At 42.8% G+C, this 14,241-nt stretch overlaps 2 protein-coding genes across 2 annotated transcripts; both read left to right on the forward strand.

Annotated features, from left to right (window-relative positions):
- The first annotated feature begins 12,130 nt into the window (after positions 1–12,130).
- LOC145796441 (uncharacterized) lies at positions 12,131–12,700 on the forward strand. Its single transcript, XM_082881553.1, has one exon. It carries the CDS (start codon positions 12,131–12,133, stop codon positions 12,698–12,700), a length of 570 nt encoding a protein of 189 aa, XP_082737679.1.
- A 273-nt stretch (positions 12,701–12,973) lies between these two features.
- LOC145796442 (uncharacterized) lies at positions 12,974–13,339 on the forward strand. Its single transcript, XM_082881555.1, has one exon. It carries the CDS (start codon positions 12,974–12,976, stop codon positions 13,337–13,339), a length of 366 nt encoding a protein of 121 aa, XP_082737681.1.
- The last annotated feature ends 902 nt before the right edge of the window (positions 13,340–14,241 follow it).

Consider the following 14,241-nt stretch of genomic DNA (forward strand, 5'->3'; position numbering starts at 1 on the left):
CAAATGATATGCACGAAAAATATACTTTGAGAGCTGGACTCACATGCTTCGCGAAGCTGGCTATTTTGAAAATTCATGATCATGCAAGATGATGCAACAAGCAATAATAAGATAACAACATATGAATGAGCTTTAAGCTTAAATTGAAATGGGTTTCACGTGGAAAGAACTGAAAACGTGCACTCTAACCACACCGAAGTCGTGAAAAGATGAGAGAAAAACCGCTTAGGGCCGCGTTTCATGCCTCTTGAGATAACTCTACCCACGCTGAAATCATGAGAAAATGAGAGAAATCTCTCAAGGTCGTGTTTCACGCGCCCTGAGATAAAAACCACTTAGGGTCGCACTTCACGCGTCTTAAGATACTCTAATCACGCTAAAATCGTGAGAAGAGGAGAAAAACTGCCCAGGGTCGCGTTTCACGCGTCCTGAGATACTCTCATCATGCTAAAATCGTAAAAAGAGGAGAAAAACCGCTCAGGGTCACATTTTACGCGTCCTGAGATAAAAATCGCTCAGGATCGCGTGAAACGCATCCTGAGATACTCTAATCACACTGAAATCGTAAGAAGAGGAGAAAAATCACTCAAGGTTTCATTTCACGCGTCCTGAGATAAACAACCGCTTAGGGTCGTGTTTCATGTGTCCTGAGATAAACAACAGCTCAGGATCACGTTTCACACGTCCTGAGATACTCTAATCACGTTGAAATCTTGAGAAGAAATCCTGAGAAAATCGTTTAGGGTCGTGTTCCACGTGTCCTGAGATAAACAACTGCTCAGGGTCGTGTTTCACGCGTCCTGAGATAGATGCAAAAAGCATGAGATTATACAATAGATACACAATGTAATGAAAGTGTGCGATAGATGTACGAAAGGAACCAGTGCGATAGATGCACAAAGTAAACAAAATTGAAAATCAATATAATGACAATGCATGTTCTATGCAAGATAGACAACCAACATATGATGTTACTTAAAAGCATGATCCATGCAAGAATCGAAAGCATGTTCTCTGCAAGATTGCCAGCATATTCGATGTATGAATCAAAAACATGTTCAAAATGAAAACATGTTCTATGCAAAATTCAAAAGCAAAATGAAAAGTGTGAGAAAGTGCACGTTTTATGCCAAAGAAAGTAACAAATATGTAACTTGACAAAACGAACAAAAGCGATGTTCGGCAACAACCTCCGACTTACCGACTTTGCAAAATGCTCAAAAAGGATAAACCTTGTTCGTATTGGCAAGTGGAGCACATTCGCGTGCCGGAACAGAACGGGTATTGGGAACGACGCAATTGGAACACAGTTTCGTGCTCCTCGAAAATCAATCTGGACCAAAAAAAGAACCTCCCATACATTGTTAGGGCAAAAGAGGAGCAAAACCAGCACTAGGCCATAAAAGAGGGCTGCTGCCCACAAATGAGGCCTGCCGACCACTAATGCAATTTCGAGGACAGATTTGTCATTTCGGCGCGGGTCTTTTTAAACACATTACCACACCTCATTTCCTCACACACCCAAGGTTGAAATCACTCTCCCTCTCTCTCTAGGTGCTTCTTCTCTCTAGATTTGTGCTTTGTATGCGTTTTCCAACGCCCCATGCAAACTTTATTCGTAAACCCTCTTTGATCCTCTACACTTTGAACCAATCAGATTTTGTTTTCGTTGATTTTCTCAAGTTTTCAACACTTTGTCTTGTTTCCCTCGAGTTTCTCTCGGGTTTTGTGAACTTTCCTGAGTTTTGACTTTTTCTCTCATTTTCTCTCTCTTAGGGTTGACTTTGTCCAATTTTTCTTTCATTTTCTTCACTTTTTCACTAGTCTTCACCCATTTTTCAGATGGCAGACGACATTCCTTATGATCCCAAGGTTCCACTTGTACTTTCACCCATAGAGGTCGAGGAGCCAACGGTAGCTAAGGCCGGCGAGGTGGCAGAGGACATTGCCGACAACTTCGAGGCAAAGTTCGCTCCAGGGCTTGAGCCTAAGCCACTACCATTGAGGATAAGGCCCTTTGATCCAAACACTTATCACCCTCGCACGCATATGATGGCGCCTAGAGGCATGATGCGCTTTGACGATTTTGCTAATAGCGTGCCGGAGGATATCTTGCCGAGAGAGCCTGACTCCCACCTTTCCTACGGTGCTACTGAGGTACAAACTTTATTTTCATGCTTTCTTACCTTTCATTTGACTGTATTTCTTGCATTGCCTTTCATCTGATTTACTCTTTCTTTGCCACAGGGGGACTCCCGTTCTTGCAGGGGTTACAAGCAGTGACGGCCAGAGATTAGTATCATGAGCTCCCGCCTGAGGTCTGCAACCTTATTGATGAGGCCGGCTTTGGCTTATTTTGCACCAGGCTCTCACGGCATATGGCTAGCCGGGCCCTACTTGGAGCATTGGTGGAGAGGTGGTGGGACATCACAATTTTTTTTCACTTCTCTTTTGTTGGGGAGATGACAATGACCCCCTACGACTTCTCGATGATCACAAGCTTATGAGTAGGGGGTGATCCGATCCCCTTTGACATGGATATGGGCCAGTGAGAGGCGGTCTGGATCTACTTGCTTGGAGTGAGCCCACCTTTATACAGGCCAGCGATGGTCAGATACAGCTAGTTCTCCGAGCACTTCCGCAAGAGTCAGCCCGAGACACAGGAAGAGGTAGAGCAGTACGTCTGGGGCTTCTTGATGTTCATCCTCGGTACCACCTTGTTTATGAACAGGTGGAATACCGTGGGTTTATACTTACTAAGCGCCCTTATGACCCTACCCGGGCTCAATTTTACGATTGGGATAGAGCTGGCCTCGCCACACTCTACGGCTATATGAATTCTACTTCCCGCATGAGATGAGAGCGGGTCAGAAGCTACTGGAGAGCCTAGGAGGTATGCACCACACCTTTCTGCTTTTGCACTTTCTGTCGACACATTGTGCTTTCTGCTTTGGACTTTTTATTTTAGATCTGTTAACACATTGTGCTTTTTGCTTTGTATTTTCTATTTTATATCTGTTAACACATTGTTGATAACACTGCTGACCTTTTCTTGCAGTTATGGGTTTACGCTTATTTTCCGGCTCTGGCTCCAGAGCCAGTAGATGAGATCCTTCCAGCTGTGCATTATTCGTGACAATATGACGGCCGGTGCTGGCGCAGGAACAACGACAATATGACATTCGCTTTCTACCGCCGATACTTTGATACGGTGGTTACCTGCAACATAATTCGAAACTCACAGTCATTTCTGCTTGTATTCTGATTCATACTTTGATAACTGACGGTAACTAACAACCTATACATTCTCTATTTATAGATCACGTGGCGGCCTTGGGCGATGATGCCAGCTAGAGTGAGGGACCAGTATGTTGGAGCTTAGGCCACGTCTCGATACCGAATTTTACTGAAGGGCCCATTCTATCAGGCTTGGTTCCTGGGTGAGCATTTCATGCGCCAGACTCTGGGCTCACCCACCCCCGTCGTTCCTATGCTACCCCCAACATCCATGAGGACAGCCGATAGCCTCTCAACCAAGGCTATTATTTAGTTTATGGTGGGGTTGGATGTCGACTATTTTAGAGCAGAGGGCGATTATGAAACTTTCATCCAGATTCATCTCATGTCGTCTCTAACTAGAGTTCGCGCGGGCAATGCAGCAAGTGCTACCTTGGCGGGTGAGGCTGCTCAGGAGACCAAGGCCGATATTAGGGGGCCCTCCCGTTGTGCAGGTTGCTAGTTGGCCGGTGATTCCCACTACGCTTATGTCACGACCCAAACCCGGCCCTATGGGTTTAGCACCGCAACCGGCCAGTAATCCGAGATTACCGAAGGCCTGCAGAACAGTAGTACAGTAAAACAGAGTACAGGGCCTGGCGGAAGCCAAAACAGTAAATAAACAATGCCCAATGAGCTGTGACAGTCTGTATGCCAAAAAGACTTTTCATGCATTCATACGTAAACAGTACAGAACAGTATGCACAATATTTACATTCATTCAAACTAGGGACTCAACCCTACATAACAGTACAGAAAACATTCAGTCTATACAGAACAGTAAGACAGTACAGAAGGGAAATTCCTGAAACACCCCTAAGCCTTAGCAGATAGGCTCGGAACCTCGCAGTGAGGCACATAGGCTGGCTTGACAAAACTGGAGTCTAACCCACGCTCCTAGCTTCGGTCTGGTGGCTGAGCACCTACATATATATATAAACAGTGAGCTAAAGCCCAGTGAATAACATAATGCGTAAAGAGGTTATGAATGAAATGTCCTTACAGTAATGAAATCAGTTCATTAAACAATACTTCAGTCTTTCAGTCAGAACAGTTATTCAGTCATATGTGGTACATCCATTAGCATAGCAGTAAACAGTAGGTCTTAAAGACCGAACAGTAATGATGGCCATCAGTCAGTAAACAGTAGTGGTTCCACGAGGGAACCGACAGAGATCTCTGTAACAGTAACAGTAACAGTAACAGTAGATGCCAAGGATGCCACAGTACAGTTTAGAATATAGGACATACATTCATTCAGTAAACAATAGCAGTTCAGTAAGCAGTTCAGTTCAGTATTCAGAAGATAATCATTTGAACATATCTTTACACAATTGTTACTCACAAAGTTCGGGCTACAGTAAGCTAGAGCGTGTCTCCCCAGTCGCCAACCCTACACAGTTAACAGATTGAACACACTAAGCTACGCAGTTGGGAAATATAACAACTTAATCCCTAATGCCTCGGTGTGTTCTACCTCTATATCCTCAATAAGATGTCTTAAACTAGGCCTAAGAATGCCTAGGATGGGATGAGGATGCAAGGAGGCACACTTAAAAGCATTTTCAGAAAAACAGAGTCCCGCTCGAGCTCAGGTTTCCCCGCTCGAGCGGTCATGCAATAAAGGTACACGCTCGAGCGTAAACTTTCCCGCTCGAGCGTACTGTAAAAGTACTGGATGGGTGAAATCTCCGCTCGACGCTCGCTCGAGCTTGAGACATGACTCCGCTCGAGCGCCCGATCCTCCGCTCGAGCGGACTGTAAAACAGTGCAGAGAGATGCTGGATGCTCGGATTCCACGCTCGAGCGGAACTTCCCCGCTCGAGCGGAAGTGCGAAATCTGGAAAACCCAGATTGCACCTCCAAGCTCAAACTCAAGTTTAAATGCATCAAAACCGATCCTCTTGGGCTGAATTTCCAGAAAACATTTATAAACACATAGAATAACATGGTTCAAAGCTCAATTTGAGAAATCAAAGCCCAAGGGTATTTAATTCAAATCCAATTTCAAACCATTTTCCAAGAACATGGAGAACATGCAAACATGCATGATCTTAAATAATTTTCAAAGCTTTAATGCTGTTTCAAAAGAGCTCAAACCTTCAAAAACAAGATGAACTCATGGAGTATGACCAAAAGATGGACATGCATGTGAGGAAACATTGACTACAACCTCAAAACTTCAATATATGTACATGCATGCAACAATTAAGCCACAATTCAACATCTAAACCATGTTTTGGCTCTACACTCCATCAATATGACATGAACCATGCAAGAATCAACTTAAAACATGAACAAGAAGACAATGGAGCTACATTTAGTCTTGTAGTTCAAGAAGGGAGCTCAAATATGCAATCTACCCTTCAACAATTCTTCAATTTCCAAGCAATTCACAAGGTAGAACTCAATTTCTCTCCCTCTCCCTCTCTTGGTCGGTTAAGCAAAAGAAATGAGCTGAAGCAATGTTTTGATTGAAGTGTATACAAGGCTCAACATGTGTGAAGTAGTGGCCACTAAGTGGTCTAATGGTAATTAAGTCCAACTCTTTAATTAGCTTAATTTAATCTAATTTAATCATACCTAATCAGTTTTCAGGTAAATACACCATAAAATCACATTAATCATGAGGATCATAAAACACTAATCGGTTTCTAATTCGGCCGCCGATAAGGCCTTCAATTAGCAGTTTAAACATATAAACATGAACAGATAATCATACAGTCAATAGATAAAATGCAATTCAAACAGAAGTATTCATTCCATTCAGTTTCAATTTCGGTCAGTCAGTTCAGTACTTTTAATCAGTTCAATTATCAGTCATGATCAATTCAGTTTCACGGTAATCAACGTTTATCGGTAACTAATCAGTCATTAATCAGTAAACAGTATGAGGGTTGTTACAGCTTACATGTTGGCGGCCGACCGAGATAGCCTATCAGATTCTGATAGAGCCATCCGAGGCAGGGCACAGGTATGTCAGAGCCCGGGGTGCACCTCAGGTATAGACCACACTTTACAGCTTGTAATCGCACTCTCTCTTTTCAAATATTGATTATTCTAGATATTGATCATTCAAATGCAATTGGAGGCATAATTTTTAGGTAATATTAAGCATGTTTGGGAAATTTCAATTTCGGATGTTTAAACGATTGACTTTTGTCTTATTAGCTCTTATATATATGTGTGTGTTCTTGGAGCCTTGGACCTAGTTCAACACATTTTCATGGAAAAGAATAGAGAGGGTAAGAATAGAGAGGGATGAGAAAGGGAGTTTCACTAAAGGCTAGAGATTGAACAACTTAGAGAGAGACTTTGGGAGATCTCAACTCAAGGTAAGTTTGTCTAACTTTTATAATTCCTCTCTTAAATATGAGGGTGATACAATCATGATAATTGAACCCAAGGTGTAATTGGATCATGTTTAATCCATTGGGTGAGTTTGAACTAAGTTGCTTATGTATGTATGTGGAGAAATTAGCTTTGATTTCTTACTTTCTCATGAAAGATCATGAAGAACTTACCTTATATATATATGTGATGATATATATGATGTTGATGAAAAAGGAAATTTGATTATAGTTATGGATTCAAGAATTAGTGTTTGCCTAGTTTAATGTATGTATTTGAAGCCTTTGTAACATGAATTTTAGGCTATGTATTGTCAATTAAAAATGTTAAAATGAGCCTTGTGAGGATGTACCAAAAGATTGGGATTTTGTAAGAATTTCGGACAATTTTGAGCAGAATCGCCGCACGTGCGGGGGTCATGGCCGCACGTGCGGGAGGTGCTGCCGCACGTGCGGGAGTCATGGCCGCACGTGCGGGAAATGGTGAAAAATAGGGGCTCGGCCACTGTCTAAAAGGCACGTGCGGGGCATTTTGCCGCACGTGCGGGAGAGCTTGTGTAACAGCGCTCAGCAGAGGGCCTCATGCTACAGTTCGGACTCGATTTGTGTCACGGTTCTTAATCTGAACCAAAGAGTCCAAATCTGGCAAATCGTTTTGAGAAACAGATTTTTGAAAAAGTAGTGCCAAACATGGACTGCTTTGCCAGATACAGAGTCGCCACCTAAATATTTTTAAAATGGGGAAATTTAGGAAACCCTGACTCGGTGCCGAAGGCCACATGTCCGTCATCACCGGAGTTGTCTCGGCTCGGGAGCTTGGGTACGATCGGGGAAGGTCAGCTATGAGCACCCCCTTTCGTCCGGTCCGAAGACCGGCCTCTACTAACCGTGATATCCAATTTTGAAAGCGTTTTGTGTTCTTAATCCAATTATTAGCCTAGAATTACTATGTTATGCGCGCAGCAAACAAGTATAGACTAGATTGCCTAATTTGGAAATAAGCATTGCATATCCGTTTGTTTTGAAAAATGTTTTGGATTTGCTACTCGCAAGTAGGCTAAAACACGGATTTCAATGAGTTCTTCCAACTCAAACAATCCAACCTTCACCCACAGGCATTCAAAACAGTTTAACACATAAGCATCTAGCCACATGTTAAGCATGCTGTCATGGCAACATTCACACTCATGCGATATGCTAAAGCGGAAATACTTACATCGTACTCCGTGCCAAAACAAAGAACTCGTTAGCAAACATGCATGATCCAAGTCCATGTTAAGTGCCTAATGCATCGCATACAAAATGTTGCTAGAATAGGCTCGGCTATCCTAAACATGGCATGTGAAAATGCACAACTATCACATATTCAGTTTAGAATTTGAAATACCAATGCAATTAGCGTGATGTACCGAGCCTAATGTATGCAATACAAATGCATGAATGCACACATGCATAGCATAAGGTATGCTAAATTAAACGTGCCCTAATCTACCATCATAAGCAGGTAAATAAAAGGGAAGAAAGACGTGAGGTTGGAAGACATACACACACTCACGCACACTTATTACAGATTTGCCCTCACTCGGAGGGAGCAAATAAATATTACATATTAATTAACTACGCAAGCTAATTAATATTACAAATTAATTTAATTAACGAATTAAATAAATTAATTAAAACAGAAAAATTGCCTCGGGAAACGCGCCGCCATGCATAGGCTGCCTCTGTTTTCCTTCCTTCACTCCTCTGGAGGCTGTCAAAACCTCAGGATTGCATCCCTGGACACTGGGGAGTACCACCGGCTGAGTGGAATTACCACCGGCAGTGGTGTGTGGCCATCGGCACAAAATGAAGCTGTCGGCAGAGAAATTGTTGCCGGCCGGCACCTTACACTGCCGGTCGGCAGAATGTTCCTGCAGAATCTGCAAATGACAGCAACAGAGGGCAAGGCAAAGCATGGCAGCACAATTCAAGGCATATATGCACCAACCATGTCCCTTATCATTGTAATGACTCAAAGGGGCATGTGCCTCGATTCTCGGACCATCAATCACGCATTTCCATGCATGATGGCCCAAAGAACCAAGTATGCAACTTTGATTTCAAATGCATGCAAACCAAATCAAACCAAACAAGGCCCAATTCCTATCATCAAGTCAAGGAACAAGGCATGCATGCAAGATGCAATGCAACCTAAGCATACAAACTAAGGATGCAACATGGCATGGTGACAAGCTTATGCAAGCATACAAGCATACATATAGCAATGCAAACCAATGCTAAGGTGGTCTTATACATGAATTAGGTAGCTCTAATAAGGCCCAAAACAGTAGCCAAAATGCCCAAAGATGAAGGCTAAACACACATGCACACATACACAAGTTAAGACCCAACACTTAGGCACAAAGCAAGCAATATTCAAGCACACTTGAAAGAGGCATTCATGGACTAAAAGCATGCAACATAAGCTCTGAAAATCATGCTAATACATGGTGCCAAACCAAGCAACAAATCAAGCCAAGCATGCATCAAATGGCCTAAGTGCTCAAAACAAACCAATGGAGCATTGGACAAGCATGCATCAAATAGCCTAAACATGCTCAACACACACTCAAGCATAGTGCTCTCTCAAGAGGCCAAAACATGCCCTTTTCAAGGACAACAAGGAGAGGGGGTGGCCCTCTCCTTCTTGGGACTTCAAGGCATCATCTTCACCACTGAAATCCCTCAAGATTTCAGTGGTGAAGAGACCTCAACACCAAAATCCCGGAGCTAACACAAAATGGCCCAAAATGAGGCCTTTCAAGGCCTAAGGGGGGTCAACCACCCTCAAACAACAAAACACTCTTAATAAACAATAAAGAGGGCCTAAAAACAGAACTTTTTTATGTTATACAATAAGCACAAAAACAGCTCTAAGATTGGTAGAAAATCAATGCAAAAATGGGGAATAAAGGTGTAAGTTTCTTACCCTTGATGATCCCTTCACAAATGGTGCTCCAATGGCCTCCTTTAGCTTGGATCCAACACCAAAACTTCAAAACCAGTCCTTTAGAACCTCAAGAGCCAAAGGAAGGTGAAACACTAGGTGTTTGTGTGCAATAGTAAGACACAAAACACCTAGTACACAAAAGAGAGGGAAAGAGATATAGGGAGTGTATCTAACTCAAACCCTAAAACCAGAGCTTAACAATGGCTGTTTTTGCTCTCAAAATATCTAAACTCTCCAACCTAAGTCCCTCTTTTTTTCTTTCAAGAGAGAGCCTCCCTCTATATGTCTTGTAAAGCTTACAAGACAAGCTTTTCAAGAGGGAGATCCCTCCATACACGTGTATGGAGGGATGCAAAAGCAAGACAGCTGTCTAAAAATATCTGCAAAAGCAGATGAACAGCAATCGGCCGGCCAAAAATGCCATCTTGGCCAAAAAGAGTGCCGGCCGGCACTAAATAGTGCTGACTGGCAACAAATAGTGCCGGCCGGCAATATACATTGCCGGTGGCAGCAAACACCAGCCGGTGGCCTCTAGCCACTGCCGGTGGTGGGTGGGGATGGTCTACAAGCCCTACCCTGCCTCTCAAAGGCAAGACACAAGTGTTTGGTGCAAAACCAGACACTAAACGGTCGAGTTCGGAGATCCTGAGGCAAGGCACGCGAGCCGAGGCCTCCGGGAACTCCAAACGAACACAAACATGGATGATCACCGAGTGTTCAAACGGTGACGTCCAAGTCTTGAGGACGGTCAAAAATGGGGTGTCTACAGCTTGCCGCACGTGCGGGGCTCACAGCCGCACATGCGGCCCATGCTGAAAAACATGGATCGCTCTGTTTTGCGTGTAGAACCCTCTAATGTTGTCGGAATATGTCTTTGATGCCTTTTAATATGTATAAATTCCTTCGAAGTAAAACGAAACAGAAAGTGATTTGATATGAAAAGGAAACTAAATTGTAAAGGTTGAATGTGTGCAGGGCACACTCCGGGAGGAACAAGCACATCATCGCAACACTGTGAGTAGTAACATTATTATCTGCTTTACATAGGGCTAATGCTTTTCATTAGCATTTCGTTTACGCAACTATGTTAATGTTTCAAGTATGTATGTTAATGTTCAAGTATGTTCCAAGTATGTAAGAAAGAAATGGGAAAGATAAGGCCATCCAATATAAGTTATTATGATACGAAACAAAGTGCTACACGGAACTAAGTGCTACGACGTGAGCCACCTCTAGAATCCGTGTGAGACACCTCTTGAGTTCGTATAAGTATATTCACGGGCTTAGTGCCAAATTGCTAAAGGGCCTTGTGCCACCATGTTTAAGGGCATTGTGCCACCATGTTTAAGGGCTTTGTGCCACTATGTTTAAGGGCACCATGCCACCATGTTCAAAGGCATTATGCCACCATGTTCAAGGGCTTCAAGCCACTATGATTTAAGAATGTGATATGTCAAGCTGTTATGTTCAAGATTGCGCCTAAGGCCATTATGAAATGAATACAGAATCAGGCTAACTTTGTGATTTCTGCTTTTCCATATGTATTGATATATGTCATGTTTCAAGTTGAGCATTGTTTCATTCATGTATTACTATTCACTGAGCCCGGCTCATTATCTGTTATGTCTGTTTCTGTAGGCAATCAACCAAGTGGTCAATCCTAAACCATGACGCTCGGTTTCTTTTGTCAACCTTCCTGCACCCAAGCACTTTTGAGGCCACTTATTTTGTGAAGTTTATCGAGATGATTGGCTTACTTTTTGGTTATCCTCCCATGGTTGTGTGTATAAAACTTCAACAGTTTTTGTTACATGCCCGATGCTAGGGCTGGGTCTGTATATGTGCTTGTGTATACGTACTGCAAAGAAATATTTATTTTGGACTCTATCGACCTATTATGATACATGTGATGTATGAGATCCTGGCATGTTAGAAATAGCTCAATGGAGTTTGTTAGTTAGTGTTCTTTTAATGTTTGTGCTTCCGACAAGGCCCCATATGCTATATATATACCAGGTTTTATATTTGTTTTTGAATGGGTCATGCCCGAACTTTTAGGGGCAAGTTAGGGGCTTGACAAGTGGTATCAGAGCACGAGTTGCTATCTCACACACGGATCCATTGAGCTTTAGGGTGTCTAGAAAAGCTTTAGGCATCTTGCATGACATTCTGAAAGAATATGAAAGAGCGATGGCAACGTTAAGTCTACTTTGATAATGCTAACACTTTTGAAATATGTCTATTATGTATAAATGATTATTGTGTAGGCAATGGTGAGGACAAGGACAAAAGATACAGAAGATGCTACTTCTGCACGGCTGGATAGAATGGAGAGAATGATTATGGAAATGGCGGAGACCCTACGGCAACAACAGCAACAGCCACAACAACCCCCCCACCACTGGCACCTCCACCGGCAGTACAAGATTTCCATGCTGAAGACCGGACTATCACCCTTACTAAGGAGTTTAAAAAGATGAAACCGCCATCCTTTAAGGGAGGAATAGAACCAATGAAAGCTGAAGCATGGGTGTTGGGGATAGAGAAGCTATTTGAAGTCTTTCCCTGCACAGAAGCTCAGAAGGTGCAATTGGCTGCCTTTACTCTTGAGGATGAGGCACGCAGATGGTGGATGCTTACGAGAACTGTACATCAAGGGTTGATATGGGACAGATTCTTGGAATTGTTTTATGACAAGTACTTCCCTCAAAGCATGCGAGATAAGAAGGTAACGGAATTCGAAACTCTCAGGCAAGGGAACAAAACCGTCGCTGAATACGAAGCCCAATTTGCAGAATTAGCTCGGTTTGCACCCCATATGGTGGATACGGATTATAAAAAGGCGCGTAAATTTGAAAGAGGATTACGGAGCGCTATCCTGGATAAGGTTAACATGTTGAAGTTACCTACTTACGTTGATGTGTTGGAAAGAGCCGTTATAGCGGAAGGGAATCTCGCTACTCAGAGTCGAATTTCGGAATGGAAAGGGAAGAGGCAAAATACTCAATGGTCGAAGGGATCACCTACTCCACCAAACAAAAAGCAGACTTTAGGGAGTTCAAATACTTCTACCCCTAGTTAGGATTCAATACCGACTTGTTCGGAATGTGGGAAGAAGCATCATGGAACGTGTTATCGGAAGTCTGGAGCCTGTTTTCAGTGTGGCAAGACGGGTCATTTGATCAGGGATTGCCCTCAAAGAAATCAACAAAGTAATAATAGAACCACTACAAGTTCAGCGGGGTCTGCACCAACTTCCAACACCAAGACAACTGTTAAACCTACTAATAATAAGGACACTGCGAGACAAGGCAGGGTGTTCGCATTGGTTCCGGGAGATGTGCAAAATGCGGCAATGGTGGTGTCAGGTACATTTATCGTTCACGGTCATTTCGCTCATGTATTATTTGATTCTGGCTCCACCCACTCTTTTGTGTCGAAACTATTTGCTCCTAATTTAGATAAAACTGAAGAAAAACTATCTTATATGTTGTGTGTGACCTCACCTTTGGGAGGCCCTATGATTTGTACTTCTATCTATGTTGCTTGTGAACTTCAACTTGGGGATATCCGCGTATATGCCAATCTGTTGCCTCTTGATATGGCCTATTTTGATATTATTCTGGGAATGGACTGGTTAGGTGAATATGGTGCAACTATAGATTGTTTGACTAAACAAATCAGTTTCCACCCTCCGGGACAATTAGGGTCTACCTTTTAGGGACATGGAGTGACTTCACCACCTTATTTAATTTCCGCAGCAAGGGCTTGTAAATTAATTCAGAAAGGGTGTCAGGGGTATTTATGCAGTGTTCTAGAGGGGCAAATAGTGAATGGGAATACCGACATGATTCCAGTTGTCCGTGAATTTTCGGATGTTTTTTCAGAAGAACTACCAGGACAGTTAATAGATCGTGAAATTGAGTTTACAATTGAAGTAACACCGGGAACTCAACCCATTTCTAAGACTCCGTATAGAATGTCGCCAGTTGAGATGAAAGAATTGAAAATGCAGTTGCAAGATTTATTGGACAAGGGATTTATCTGCCCGAGTGTATCTCCGTGGGGTGCGCCAGTTTTGTTTGTGAAGAAGAAGGATGGAACACTCCGGCTTTGTATCGATTACAGAGAACTTAACAAAGTTACAATCAAGAATAAGTATCCGTTGCCAAGAATCGATGACCTATTTGATCAGCTTCAAGGGGCACATGTCTTTTCTAAGATTGATCTACGGTCTGGATACCATCAATTAAAAGTCAAGGCTGATGATGTTGAGAAGACAACTTTGCAAACTCGGTACGGTCATTACGAATTTTTGGTTATGCCCTTTGGAGTTACTAATGCCCCAGCAGCCTTTATGGATTTGATGAACCGCGTTTTTAAGTCCTATCTGGATGAATTTGTGGTGGTCTTTATTGATGATATTCTCATTTATTCAAAGAATGTGGAAGCTCATGAAACCCATCTTCGCTTAATTCTTCAAACCCTCAGGGAAAGGAAATTGTATGCAAAGCTTAAGAAATGTGAATTTTGGCTATTCGAGGTGGCATTCCCGGGGCATATTATCACAAAGGAAGGAGTTTCTGTTGACCCACACAAAATTGAGGCGATTGTGAAATGGCC

Source organism: Camellia sinensis, chromosome 7 (genome assembly GCF_055761805.1).
Source record: "Camellia sinensis isolate YWXY chromosome 7, ASM5576180v1, whole genome shotgun sequence".
NCBI lineage: Eukaryota > Viridiplantae > Streptophyta > Magnoliopsida > Ericales > Theaceae > Camellia > Camellia sinensis.